The sequence below is a fragment of the Schistocerca cancellata genome, chromosome 6 (assembly GCF_023864275.1).
Source record: "Schistocerca cancellata isolate TAMUIC-IGC-003103 chromosome 6, iqSchCanc2.1, whole genome shotgun sequence".
Lineage (NCBI taxonomy): Eukaryota > Metazoa > Arthropoda > Insecta > Orthoptera > Acrididae > Schistocerca > Schistocerca cancellata.
In genome coordinates this window covers 152,544,015-152,558,724 of record NC_064631.1, presented here as the reverse complement: position 1 = coordinate 152,558,724, position 14,710 = coordinate 152,544,015, and the positions used below count along the sequence as shown (strand labels likewise).

Sequence of the window (14,710 nt, the reverse complement as noted above, 5' to 3'; positions counted from 1 at the left end):
GTCCATAGAAGAATTGCCAGTTTTTTGAAGCTTAATGTGTTACATACAAGAAACGTCCACCTAATACCACTCACTCTGATCAGGGGCTCTCTCCTTGGTTGCCACCCAGCCATAGCAAGGGCCGTCTGGCATGACACCCACTGCCAGAAGTTCCAATGCTCCAGAGTGACAAGCAACCACTCCTGCACACACAGGGAGGTAACAACTCAGGTATCAGAAGTTTAGTCACTGTGTTGTCAGGGGGTTCAACCAAAGAGTACATAACCACACCACTTGCTACCATGCTGACTATAGTGTTAAAGGACAACGGAGTTCAGGAAGAGATGGAAGAGGTAGTAAGGCTACATGCCGAAGACAGTAAGTAAGGTGTTATTCCTCAGCTGGCTCACATTATGGAGAAAAATTTAGGAGAGGAGGTCAAACCCCAAAAGAGGACCAAAAACCCCAAAAAGGAAAGGTGAAAAAGAAAAAGCAAGAGAAACAAAAACAGATAGACAGTCAACTGATGTAAATAAGGACTCGGAGAGAGGGAAAGGAGGGAACAGAGGGGAAGGAACAAGGACGTAGAGGGTGGGGCACAGGGAAAGAGATGCAACCCAGGGAGGAAGAATGGGCGAGGGGCCCTGTGTGCACCATGGACAATCCCCACAAAAGAGCCGTAAGCCCCCCATGAGGGGCTCTGAACATAATGTACTCTATGCTGTACATACCCAACTGATGGAGTGTATGGGCAAGAAGAACAGACAAAGGATAAAGTGTAAAAAGTGGCATGGGAAAGAGTGCACCACAGGGGCACAGGAAAACTGTAGGTGCAGCAGTACCATACTGTTTTAATAGTTCACAAGCTCAGGAGCAGCCTGGAATTTGGATAATCGAACTCTCCGAAGGGGTAAGTAGCACTGTGGCCTGAGCTTCACGCAGGCCTTCACAACCATCTAAGAGTTATACAGGCCAGCTGCTAAGGAAATCTGCAGCTGGGCACTGTGAAAACACTGGCACAGCACCCTACAATGCGAAATTCTGCTGTAATTGGTTGACTGCTGTGTTACATCGTGTAAAAAAAGCGTTCCCACAGCCACAATTATATCACAGCCCATTGGAGGGAGAATAGCATTCCTTCAGCATCGTGCATTTGACCAGCACACTCCATGCCTGTCATTAGTTACATGTATGGCTCAGCTACTCCATTCTCTTCAAGCAGTATCACCAACTAAGTGAAGCCACTGATCTATGAACCCTCAGCTCATCTTAATGGTTACAGCCTTTCAACTGGATCCACTGATGTGAAGCCACCCAGTGGGTGCTATCGCCCAATGCTCGAGCCAGTCTCCAAGGATCCTAGGTTCAACATGGGGCCAGCATGGTTTCCACCAGTGTCACAAAGTGCCAGCAATACTTGATGCTGCGTGGCTTGGCATTATGTCACCACTTTTTTCTTCAGCAATTTTTGCCCTTACAGTCCTTGTTTCCTATTGCTATGTACTCATTTGGCATCACAAAACCATTCATATATCTAACAAAGTGTAAGTAAATTATTTCAAACAGAAGAAAAAGGGAAAATTTTGTCATTCTGCACTACTTCCCCAATTTTCTTCAGCCAGTACAAGTATAGACATATGAAAATGTGTTAGCTTGTTTGGTACCTTTTCAGTTAATCCATATTCCCAATTTGTGTACCACAGATTGCACTCATCCACAACTACATATTATTGATCCCATACTATCATTACATTCCTGCATCAAGCCACTGCTGTTATAACTTGGTAAAACAACATCCATAATTTCATTGTGAGGTTCAGAGCTTCTGTTTTGTAAGTTGGGTTACTTATAAGGCTATGATTTCTAAGCCTGGATGTAATCAAGATATCTTCCATTTCTATCATGGGTCAATTCATTTCTTTAGCGCTTCACCTGCCTATAGTCTCTGCTGTCCTCTTACATGCTGCTGCTGCTGCTGCTGCTGCTGCTGCTGCTGCTCATCCTCCACCTCCACCAAGGCAATGAGTCTTCCACTTTTCTACATGTATCTGTTTCTTGCCTGATAGGAACATTTCATTTCCGTTCCCATGTTTACCTGGCTCTTGTTTCTCTGTGGACTAATTTTTCATGTAGAGAAGGGAGCAAACAGTCAATTCTGTGTTTCAAGCAGCACAGTTAGTTGACTCTCTTGAATGGTATAAAACAGGTGAAGTTCCACCAAGGAAGGTGAAGATCACTGAGTCCACAAAGAAGATCATGCCTACAATCTTCTGGGATTCCAGAGGAATTCTCTTAGTTGATTTCAAAGTAAGAAATACCACTATGAATGCACAATACTATGCTTCACTTCTGCACAAATTACACAACTCCATCAAACTAAAGAGGTGAAGAAGATTGTCACATGGTGTTTGTCTTCTCCACAACAATGTGCCAGTGCACATGGCAGCAATTGTGAAGGCTGCAGTAAAGGAATGTGGCTTCCAAGAGACTGACCACCCATCCTATAGTCCATATCTTGTCCCAAGTGACTACCATCTGTTCTCCAAACTGAAGGAAGATCTTAGAGGACGGAAATTTGATGATGACAAAGTGAAAGCTACTGCAATGGGACATTTTGCCGAGAAAGAATCAGATTAATTGTGAATTGTGAATTCACAGATGTGAAAAGTGTACTGAAATAAAAGATGATTACATTGAAAAATAGCATCATTGTTTTATTTTGACAACTTTAAAAACATAGTCAGGCCGGAAACCTTTGGAACCTACCTTGGACATGGGGTTATTTTTATGAGACTGACAACAGTGGAACACTGTAGAAACGCAAACTCAGAAGCGCAAGTGTGTGTGTGTGCTCACACACACACACACACACACACACACACACACAGTTTCTCAGCTGACAACTTTCTCCCAGCCTGACTGGGGTGTGAGGAAAAGAGGAGTAGGGAGGGAAACAAAGTGATGCGAGTGAGGAGTGCCTGAAGGTTGGCAGGGAGCAGCATACTGGAAATCAGACAAGAATGTGTAACCAGTGAGCTTGCATTGGTACAGGCAGGGGGAGGTCCATACGGCACTCGATGAAAGGGAGGAGTAGTTGGAAGGTAGGGGAGGGGGGGCTAGATCAGAAGAAGATGGAAATTACAGGTTATGGGACCAATGCTACTAGAGACTGAAGCCAAAAGATTTGTAAGATTGAAGATGTGTTGTAAGGACAATTCCTGTCTGGTTAATTTAGAGAAGGTGGAACTGCAGTGTAAAGGGGCAGAGAGGATCCAGATTGTAAGGGTTGTGAAACAGTCATTTAAGTTGAGCTTCTTTTACCACTGACAGGTCAACAGACTGCTCTTGGACTCAGTTATGTAGCGGTCAAACTTCTGGTAGACAGCTGGCTGGTGGTTACGCTCACGTGAAACATTGTGCAAAAGTTACAGCAGAGCTGGCATTACACCATGGAATCTCTCTTTGAGAGAGTTGGGAAGAATTGTAGGAAAGACATTCCTTATTTCTGAGCACAAACAAAAGATATTCCTTATTTCTGAGCATGAAGAAAAGATATTCCTTATTTCTGAGCACAATGATAGGTAGTCGAAGCACTGGTGACGGACATGATTAAGATGTAGCATGTAGCATCTGGAGACAATGGAGACCAATCATGTGAAAAAGACTGTTGATACAATTACTAACAAATGGCAGTGGTACTAATTATTGGATAGGACTTGCTACATCCTGACCTATGCTATCCTGCTATGTATCACACAACAGTATTTGATCCCATTTCCTGAACATGTTAAATTTTGTTAGGATAGCACTTCAGGTATCTCTAAACTGCTGCCCCTGTACTATAAATCCTGCCAGTTTTCCCACTTATGCAATATACCAATTAGATGTTCAGTTATCCACCAAATGGAATTTGCCACTCGTAGAATGGTCCCGTGTATAAGTTCCACAGGTATTTCACGTTTTCTACTCTTGTTCATGCTTGCATAGCCCACTTCTTCAAATGTGTCCATCATAATTTTGATGTGTTTAATATAACATTTTACCCTCTCCCCTCCAAGTTCCACACAGTGAGCAATATGAGGTACAATTTACATGTGGATACAATTAGCTATGATGATACTGGTTCACTATGAGTTCTTTGGTTCATAAAAGTTAGCATGTCTGATCATGCAAGAACATTCATTAACTTTGGCATTCACTACAGCAGAAATTTACAACCATAACAGCAAGGTCTGTTGCTCACAGTCACTTGTGAAAAGTGACAGCTAGCAAGCCTGTTTAGATAGTAGCTCACAGCACTTCTGTCACTTGTTGGTGACTATTCAGAAGATACAGTTTTTTGCTATCAATTAGAATCCTGGGTATTTCTATGCAAGCCAAACTACCATACGAGTAATAGTTTGTATGTTATCTTTTGCTCAACTTGGTATTTTAGTATAAAACCCATGACTACTATTAATCTAATATACCAATGAAATATCCTATTATCCATATAAGGGAATAAATCATTCTGTTTACAGCTAGTTAAATTCTGTGATAGTAGAAACACTGATGGAACATTTAAGTTAAGTCCACGCAAAAAAAATTTATGAAGTTTAGTTTAGTTTTAGAATTTGGTTTATCACAGAAAACTAAAATAAGGAAACTTATGATGGCTATTATTTAAAATAAAGTGTCAAGTCTTCTTACCTTTATTCGGCCAGTGGTCAACAAATATTGTGCCATACTTTTCACCATCACATCAAAAAAGAAACTTGAATGATGCATAAATTTATTGACAACAAGGAAATCTGTATTTGCAGGACGTAAAAGAGTTGGTAAATGTCTACTCATTTCTTCATGGACTGTGGTTGATGACTGCACAGTAGGAGGCACAAAAACAAACTGAAAGATAGGGATTTGCAGTGTGAGTATATAATAAACACGTACTTTAACAATGTGACACATACATTCTAACATTTCTGAAGCCAGGTGTTACTCTCACATTAATTTGCTATAATCCATACAAATATCATAATTATGAAAGTGAATCTGTCTCTTACATTTTCATGATTAAACAGCTGAACCAATTTCAATTCAATTTGGTATGGAGAATGTAGGCTACTTTATAAAGCATGTAGCACAAGACATTTATGGTGAAGAACATAATGCAAATTATGAAAACATATTTATTCTTTGAAAAATCTGTTTACACTTTCACTTTTCAAATTCATCTTGCTTTTATTGTTCAGTATGTTCTACACTTTTATTGGATGGTTGGTATGTTCTATGTCCCCCCATGGACCTTTGCCGTAGGTGGGGTGGCTTGAATGCCTCAGCAATACAGATAGCCATACCATTGGTACAACTACAACGGAGGAGTACCTGTTGAGAGGCCACACAAACATGATGTTCCTGAGGTGGAGCAACAACCTTTTCAGTCATTGCAAGGGCAACAGTCTGGATGATTGACCTATCTGCCCTTGTAATATCAGCCAAAACGGCCTTGATGTGCTGGTATTGCAAATGGCTGAATGCAAGGGGAGACTACATGCAGCTCTACCGTATGGTTAAATGATAGTGGTGTCCTCTTGGGTAAAATATTCTGGAGGTAAAATAGTCCCCATTTGGATCTCCAGGTGTGGACTACTCAGGAGGATGTCGTCATCAGGAGAAACAAAACTGGTGTTCTAGGGATCAGAGTGTGGAATGTTAGATCTCTTAATCAGGCAGGTAGATTAGTAGATTTAAAAAGGGAAATGGATAGGCTGAAGTTAGACATAGTGGGAATTAGTGAAGCTCCGTAGTAGGACGAACAAGACTTCTGTTCAAGTGAATACAGGGTTATAAATAAAAGATCAAATATGGGTAATGCACAAGTGGGTTTAATAATGAATAAGAAAATAGGAATGTGGATATGCTACTATTAATAGCATAGTGAATGCATTATCATAGCCAAGATAGACATGAAGCCAATGCCTACCACAGTAGTAAAGTTTTCAGACGATTAAGAGATTGAAGAAATGTATGATGAGATAAAAAGAAATTATTCAGATAGTTAAAGAAGACAAAAATTTAACCCTGAGGTGCATGAATTTCACTGCAGTGGACAACTTTTAATGGTCAATTCTCTGGCGTTTTCAATCAGTCATGAGGTTGAAAATGTATGCAGGACACAACACCAGTAGGGAGAGCCCACTGCAGTGAACTGTATGTATTTGCAGCCTCAGGACTGATTGAAAATGCCAAAGAACCGACCATTAATAGCTGTCCACTATAGTGGATGCTATGCGCCACAGGGTTAATTGTGATGGGGGACTGGCATTCGATAGCATGAAAAGGAAAAGAAGGAAAATAACACATGAATATGGGCTGGTGGAAAGGAATGAAAGAGGACGCACTCAGCTAGAATGTTGCACCGAGTATAATTTAATCATTGCTAACATTTGGTTTTTATTTATTTATTTATTGTTCAGCTAATTCAATCTATACAAGATGCAGCCTCTTTAAATTATTAAATACATTTTTTAGAGGTGTTTCCATGCATATCTCTCTGCTGCTGTCTTCTGCCAGTTGAAGTCTGCAACTTCCCTGAGTTTCTTATCCCAGCAATCAGGTGGTCTCCCTGGTGGTCTTCGTTTTTCTCTGGGACTCCGCACTAAAACTGATTTTATCCATCTTCCATCTTTTGTTTGTGCAGTATGTCATGCCCACCGCCATTTTAGAATCTTAACACATTCTATAATATCTTTTACTCCTATTATTGTTCATATGTCTTCACTTTTCTGCCCATCTTTCTTAATGAGACCTAACATTGCCCTTTCCATAGCTCTCTGAGCAGTTCTAAGTTTCCCTTTGAAAAATTTATTTAAATTCCAAGTTGGAAAAAAGTAGGAAATTAAGGAGATGGGACCTGGACAACTTCAAAAAACTAGAGGTTGTTGAGAGTTCAGAAGGATCCTTATGCAGCAGTTGAGTAGAACAAGGGAAAAGAATGCAGTAGAAGGCGAATGGGTAGCTTTAAGAGATGAAATAGTGAAGGCAGCAGAGGTTCAGACAGCTAAAAAGATGAGGCCTAGTAGAAATACTTGGATAACACAAGAGATATTGAATTTAATTAATGAAAGGAGGAAATTTAAAATCACAGTAAATGAAGTAGGTGAAAGGGAATACAAATGTTTAGAAAATGAGATTGACAGGAAATGCAAAAATGCTAAGCAGGAATGACTAGAGAAAAAATGTGTGGATTTAGAAGCATATTTCACTAGGGGCAAGAGAGATACTGCCTACAGATAAATTAATGATGCCTTTGGTGAAAAGAGAAGCAGCTGTACAAATATGAAGAGCTCAGATGGTAAACCAGTCCTAAGCAAAGAAGAGAAAGATGGAAGGAGTACACAGCAGGTCTATACAAGGGAGATGAACTTGAAAGCAATATTATAGAAAGGAAAGTGGAAGTGGGTGAAGAAGAGATGGGAGATGTGATACTGCAAGAAGAATTTGACAAATCTCCAAAAGATCTACATCGAAACAAGGCCCTGGAGGTAGATGATATTCAGTCAGAACTACTGATAGCCTTGGGAGAGCTAGGCATGGCAAAACTCTTCTATCCGGTGTGCAAGATGCATAAGACACATGAAATACCATCAGCCTTCAAGCAGATGTAGTAATTCTAATTCCAAAAAAATCAGTTGCTGACATGTGTGGTTGGTTGGTTGGTCTTGGGGTTTGATGGGGGCTAAACATTGAGGTCATCAGTCCCCTGTTCCAAACAGACATACTTGTAAAAGGCCTATACAATAAAAGCGTAACCTCTGCACCCAGAGGGAGGGAACACCAAGGGGTAGAGCTAACAACCACTCAACTACAAACGAAGAACCTCCAGCTGAAAAGCGTTGACAGAGGTACCAACACAACTTGTTACCATAAAAGACACTATTTTGGTATCCACATCACAATTAAAAGTTACTGGAGTGGGTGTAGCCTGAGAAATCGTGCGAGAGTGCCCACACTAGAGCAAGTGATAAAACCCAGCTGCACGGATAAAATGTGAAACTGAGTCAGCTATAGAGGTATCGTCACCTAAAATTAAATTAAGTGCAGCTGGTAAATTAAAGGACTGCCGCAAGGGGGCTAAAAGGGGGCAGTCCGTCAGAAGATGGACCACTGTCAGCTCTACATTACAGCAACACTTGGATGGGTTCTCACGACATAGGAGATAGCTGTGGGTCAACCGCGTATGTCCAATTCTGAGACGGCAGAGAACAACTGAGACCCTACGCGTGCGCCTCAAGGATGAGTTCCATACGGCCGTGGACGACCTGCCTTACGATGTAGGGCTGACCAGAGGTCTCTTTCCACGAGACCAAGCTCCAGGAGTGGCGAAGTGGTGGCCTGCTTGGCCAACCGATCGACACGTTCGTTTCCTGGAATGCCGATGTGGCTCGGGGTCCACAGAAACATCGCTGAACGACCACACTCGACGAGAGCAAAAACAGCATCTTGACTACCGTGCACCAAAGGGTCACGAGAAAAACACTGGTCGAGTGCTTGCAATCCACTCAGGGAGTCACTGCATATGACAAATGACTCCCCAGGGCAGGAGGAAAGGTGAGCACGTACACAATAAAGAGCAACCAATTCTGCAGTGAAAACACTGCTCCCACAAGGCAGGGAATGCTGCTCAATGTAGTCGCTGTGGATGAAAGCAAACCCAATGCGTCCATTGACCACAGAACCATCAGTGTAGAGTACATCTGCATTGCGAAACGAGGCAAGAGCTAGGGATTGGTGATGAAGACTGGCAGGTGGAACGGAGGACTTGGAGTCGCAGGACAAATCCAAGCAAAGCCGCAAGCGAGGGAGGGACCAAGGAGGGGTAGAAGAAGAGGGCCGGAAGGATGGAGGAAGGGGAAAGGACTCGAGTGACGAGTGAAGGGAACGAACGCGGACCGCGATTGGGAGACCCGACCTGGGCCACCGTCGTGGGGAGGGGAGTGCAGAAGATGGATAAAGGAGCCTGCGGTTTGGGTGGTAGGGGCGAGGCATGGACGCGGGCGATGTACGATGCAAGCAACTGTTGTCAGCGGAATCATAGAGGAGGGATTCCAGCTTCTACAAGAAGGCTAGTCACCGGACTAGTGCGGAAGGCACCTGTCACCAGTCTGACACCACAATGGAGAATCGGGTCGAGGACCTGCAACGTTGAAGGTGCTGCTGAGTCATACACCACGCTCCCGTAGTCGATATGGGACTGGACTAAGGCCTTGTAGAGCAGTAGGAGGGTTGTTCGTGCAGCCCCCCCCCCCCCCCCCCCCCCCCAAATGGTGTGGCTGAGGCAGCGAAGGATGTTGTTTAAGCTCGCGAAGATGAGGTGTCCAAGTGAGCTGAGCATCAAACAGCATGCCAAGGAAGCGATGCATCTCATCAATACGAAGGATAGCTCCCTGCAGCTGCTGTTCAGCGACACTGATGCTTGGGGAACTGTAATAAAGACAAAAGTCATCAGCATATAGAGAGGAACAGACCGATGAGCCCACCGCAGCTGCAAGACCATTAATCGCCACCAAAAAGAGGGGAACACTGAGAACCGAGCCCTGCGGGACACCGTTCTCCTGAATACGAGCAGAGCTAAAATAAGTGCCAACTCCAACCCGAAAGGAGCAATTGGAGAGAAAACTCCGTAGAAAAATCAGAAGTGGACCCCGTAAGCCCCATTCGTGCAGCATAGGAAGGATATGATGGCACCAGGTGGTATCGTACGCCTTCCGAAGATCAAAGAAAACAGGAACTAGATGTTCTCGCCGAGTAAAAGCTGTACGAATAGCCGACTCTAGTGAGACTAAATTGTCGATCGCTGAGCGGCCCTGACAGAAGCCCCCCTGTTGCTGGGCTAGTAGGCCCCGAGCTTCAAGGATCCACATGAGCCGCCGACTCGCCCACAGTTCCAGGAGTTTGCACATAACGTTGGTAAGGCTGATAGGGCAATAGCTATCAACCACCAGCAGATCTGCACCAGGTTTCAGCACTGGGATGGTAACGCTATCCTGCCAACGAGTTGGGAAAACACCCTCCGTCCAGATGCGGTTAAACAGGGTGAGTAATTCACCCTGACAGTGCGCCGAGAGATGGCGAAGAAATTGGTTGTGAATTTGGTCTGGACCTGGAGAGGTATCGGAGCAAGCTGTAAGGGCACTTTGGAACTCCCATTCACTAAACGGGGCATTGTATTTTTCCCAACAGTGCGTGAGAAACGACAACTGTGTACACTCAACCTGCTCTTTAATGGCGCAGAATTCAGCGCTAGAGCCTGCTGTCGCGGAAATACAAGCAAAGTACTCTGCCAGATGTCCAGCGATGGCGATTGGTCAGTACAAAGTGTACCCTGAAGAGAAAGGCAAGGGACAGATGCATGAGGGCGAAAGCCAAAAATGAGCCGAACCCGCGACCACACCTGAGATGGGGTGGTGTGAGAACCTATGGTGGCAACATATCATTCCCAGCAGTCCTGTTTGCTCCGCCGGATTAACCGCCAAGCCCGGGCCCGCAGCCATTTAAAGGCAACCAGATTCTCTAGGGAAGGATGATGCCGGTGTCGTTGCAGGGCTCACCGGTGGTCCCGGATAGCTTCTGCAATCTCTGGTGTCCACCAAGGGACTGACTTACGCCTTCGGGTACTTGAAGAGCAGGGGACAGTTGCCTCAGCAGCAGAAACAATGGCCATAGTGACCTCGTCCTCTGCCAAATCAATGTCACCAGGAAGCGGAGCAATGGCCATAGTAGCTGAGGTGTAGGCTGCCCAATCAGCTCCACGAAGAGACCACCGTGTCAGCTGGTCAGGGAGTTGGAATTGAAGGAGAGAAACCAGGATAGGAAAGTGGTCGCTACCACAGAGGTCGTCGTGGACCCTCCAACTGAGGTATGGAAGAAGACCTGGGCTACTAAGAGAAAGGTCAATGGCTGCGTATGTGCCATGAGTCAAGCTAAAATGTGTGGGAGCACCAGTGTTAAGGAGGCAAATGTCCTGCTGTGCCAAGAGAGCCTCAACGTTCCTACCCTAGCCCGAGATCTGGGCCCCACCCCATAAAGGGTGGTGGGCATTAAAGTCCCGCAAAAGGAGGAATGGCGGGGGGAGCTGGACGAACAAGGCAGCTAGGTCGGCAAGAGGGACAACCTCATCCAGGGGAAGGTAGAGGGAACAGATGGTATGCTCCATTCCTGCCCGGATTCTAATAGCCACAGTCTCGAGAGCTGTGTGAAGTGGCACTGGGGCACTAGGAACAGTGGCAAGAACATAAACACAAACACCGCCAGACACCCTGTCATATTCTACGCGGTTCTTATAGTAACCCCAGTAGCCACAGAGGGAGGGGGTCCGCCCAACAGGAAACCAGGTTTCCTGTAGGGCCAGACAAGTCGCAGGGAAGTGGCACAAGAGCTGTTTCAACTCAGCAAGGTGGTAGAAAAAAAACACGGCAATTCCATTGAAGGATAATGGTATCCGACTGTGAAGACATGAAAGAACCTGGGTGGGTTAGGTCACGCCTTCGAAGCGCTCGCCGCCACCATTTGCGAAGTTGCCTGATCAACTTCCATAGGAGCTGCGGGTCGAGCACCATCTAGCTCCTGAGTGGACGCTAGATGCTCCACATCATCTTCAGGTGCAGTGGTGAACTCCTTTTCTGTCTCTATGTACTTCTCCTTTTGCTTTTTCTTCTTTTTGGTAGGGTCCCGTTTGTCCTTCGGTTTATCAGGCTGGGTGGGCTTTTCTGACCCAGTCTCATGGACCAAGGAAGACCTAGAAGCCCTACGGCCCTCAGATGGTGGCTTTTTCAGCCACTGGCTGACATCTGGTAAGGCAGTAACCGTGGAAGGGAGGGCACCAAGCGATCCCTTCCACACGAGGGGAGCCGGAGGAGGCGGGCACTTCTCTGGCTCAGAGGTGGGGACTGAAGTCCCCAAAGAAGGAGGGGTTGTTACTCTCGATGTTGAAAACAGGGGAGCAACGGAAGGAGTGTTCCCCCAATTACCTGGGGGGCACGAATAGACGGCCGGGCTGGAGAGCCCACAAAAAGCGGCTGAGCTTGGGGCTCGTCGCCAGGGATGGCGACATCGAAGCTGCGGCACCAACGTCGATCAAATGCGCACAGGGTGAAGTCGGTCGTACTTGCATTTAGCGTCTGTGTAAGTGAGCCTGTCCAAGGTCTTTATTCCATAACCTTCCGTTCTTTTTGATAAACCGCGCAGTCTGACGAGCAAGGTGAATGTTTCTGTCCGCAGTTGACACAAACAGGGGGCAGCGAACACGGGACGTTGGGGTGGGAGGCACGTCCACAATCCCGACAGGTAGGGTTGGCATCACATCTCGATGACATATGCCCAAACCTCCAGCACTTAAAGTAGTGCATGGGGACATAAGGTTTAACATCACATCGATATATCACCTTGACCTTCTCGGGCAGGGTGTCTCCCTTGAAAACCAAGATGAAGACGCCAGTGGCGACCCTACTATCTTTAGGTCCCCTGAAGACACGTCATACAAAGTGGACACCGCGGCGTTCCAGATTTGCACGTAGATCGTCGTCAGACTGCAACAACAGGTCACGATGAAAAATAAGTCCCTGAACCATATTGAGGCTCTTATGAGGCGTAATGGAGACTGCAACATCACCGAGCTTGCCACAAGCAAGCAATGCTCATGACTGTGCTGGGGATGCTGTCTGTATGAGGACTGCTCCAGACCTCATTTTAGACATGCCCTCAACTTCTCCAAACTTGTCGTCTAAATTTTCCACAAAAAAAACTGAGACTTTGTGGTCAGAAATGAGTCCCCACCTGTTCAGCTGCAATCCAGAAATCGAGCAGAATATGTCTCACCAGGTAATTTAGACTGCCGTTCCTCCCCTGGTGTGGGCAGGGAAGGGAACGATTGGGGGTCATACTTTAAAGCATTGAACTTACCTTTCTTGGAGACTCATGCTTCCACACTATTCATATTTATTTTCATGGTGGTCCCATGAGCAACTAGGGAAAGGAATGTCCACCTAGACAGAGCCCCACTTGCCTGGGTAAGCCTAATACAAGCGGGGATGTGGCAGGATCCCCAGAGGTCGCCCACTAGCAACTGTTCTACCTCAACAGGCATGTGTCTCCTCGGCGTGCAGCACACCTTGAGACTGAGGGGTTTTCTATAGAGGTTTATACCGTCCTCGTGACCCAGGCAGTTAAACCAAGATCCCCGGGCTCTGAACCGTACAACGTTCCACCGTCGCACCTTACAGTGGTCGTATCCAGACACCTGGCTGAAAATGACTTACAAGATCGTGCACCATCCATCATCGGTAACGTTGGAATTCAATATGGTGTTGGCCCATCCACTGTCACAGGAATATGTTCAGTCAGGTGCTGAAAGGTTTATTGGGGAATGGCAGCCCATTCTTCACGGAGTTCTGCTATGAGGAGAGGCAACAATGCCAGTCGGTGAGACCTGGCACGAAGATGGCGTTTCAAAACATCCCAAAGGTGTTCTACACGCTGTGCATTATGAACAAGCGCTTGAGCATGTTGAAAAATGCAATCGCAATCATCATCCCCGAACTGCTCTTCAACGGTAGGAAGCAAGAAGTGCTTAAAACATTAATGTAGGCCTGTGCTGTGATAATGCCACGCAAAACAACAAGGGATGCAAGCCCCCTCCATGAAAAACACAACCACACCATAACACCACTGCCTCTGAATTTTACTGTTGGCGCTACACATGCTGGCAGATGATGTTCACCGGGCATTCGCCATACCCACACCCCGCCATCAGATCATCACATTGTGTATCGTGATTCATCACTCCACACTCCACTGTTCAATCATGCAATGTTTATGCTTCTTACACCAAGTGAGGCATCGTTTGGCATTTAATAGCGTGACGTGTGGCTTATGAGCAGCCGCTCAACCATGAAATTCAAGTTTTCTCACCTCCTTTCTAACTGTCATAGTACTTTCAGTGGATCCTGAAGCAGTCTGGAATTCCTGTGTGATGATCTGGATAGATGTCTGCCTATTACACCTATCACACATTACGACCCTATTCAACTGTCAACGGTCTCTGTCACTCAACAGACGAGGTCAACCTGTATGCTTTTGTGCTGTACGTGTCCCTTCATGTTTCCACTTCACTATCACATTGGAAACAGTGGGCATAGGGATGTTTAGGAGTTTGGAAATCTTGTGTACAGACATATGACACCAGTGACACCCAGTCACCTGACCACGTTCGAAGTCCGTGAGTTCCGCGGAGCACAACATTCTGCTCTCTCACCATGTCTGATGACTACTGAGGTCGCAGATATGGAGTACCTGGCAGAAGCTGGCAGCACAATGCACCTAATATGAAAAACATATATTTCTGGGGGTGTCCGGATACTTTTGATCAAATAGTGTAAGTCAGAAAAGGCAAATCTACACTTATAGCATTTGTACATTTCAAGAAAGCTTTTGACAGCACTGTTTGGAATACTCTTTTTAAAATTCTGAAGATAGCAGTGGTAAAACACAGGGAGCAAAAGGCTATTTACAATTTGTCCAGAAACCAGATGGCAATTATAAGAGTTGAGGAGCATGAAAGGAAGCCAGTGGTTGAAAAGGGCGTGAGACAGGGTTGTAGCCTATCCCTGATGTTATTCAATATGTACTTTGAATGAGTAGTAAAGGAAACCCTAGAAAAATTTGGAGCAGGAATTAAAGTTCAGAGAGAAGCACT

The 14,710-nt window shown here is 45.4% G+C and overlaps 1 protein-coding gene across 1 annotated transcript in view; it reads right to left on the bottom strand.

Annotated features, from left to right (window-relative positions):
- Nucleotides 1–14,710, bottom strand: part of LOC126191417 (dedicator of cytokinesis protein 9) — a 374,795-nt gene that overhangs the window by 155,800 nt on the left and 204,285 nt on the right. The window contains exon 19 of the mRNA XM_049932289.1: nucleotides 4,669–4,863. Coding sequence (XP_049788246.1) covers nucleotides 4,669–4,863 — 195 coding nt within the window. The remainder of the gene's footprint in view (nucleotides 1–4,668; nucleotides 4,864–14,710) is intronic.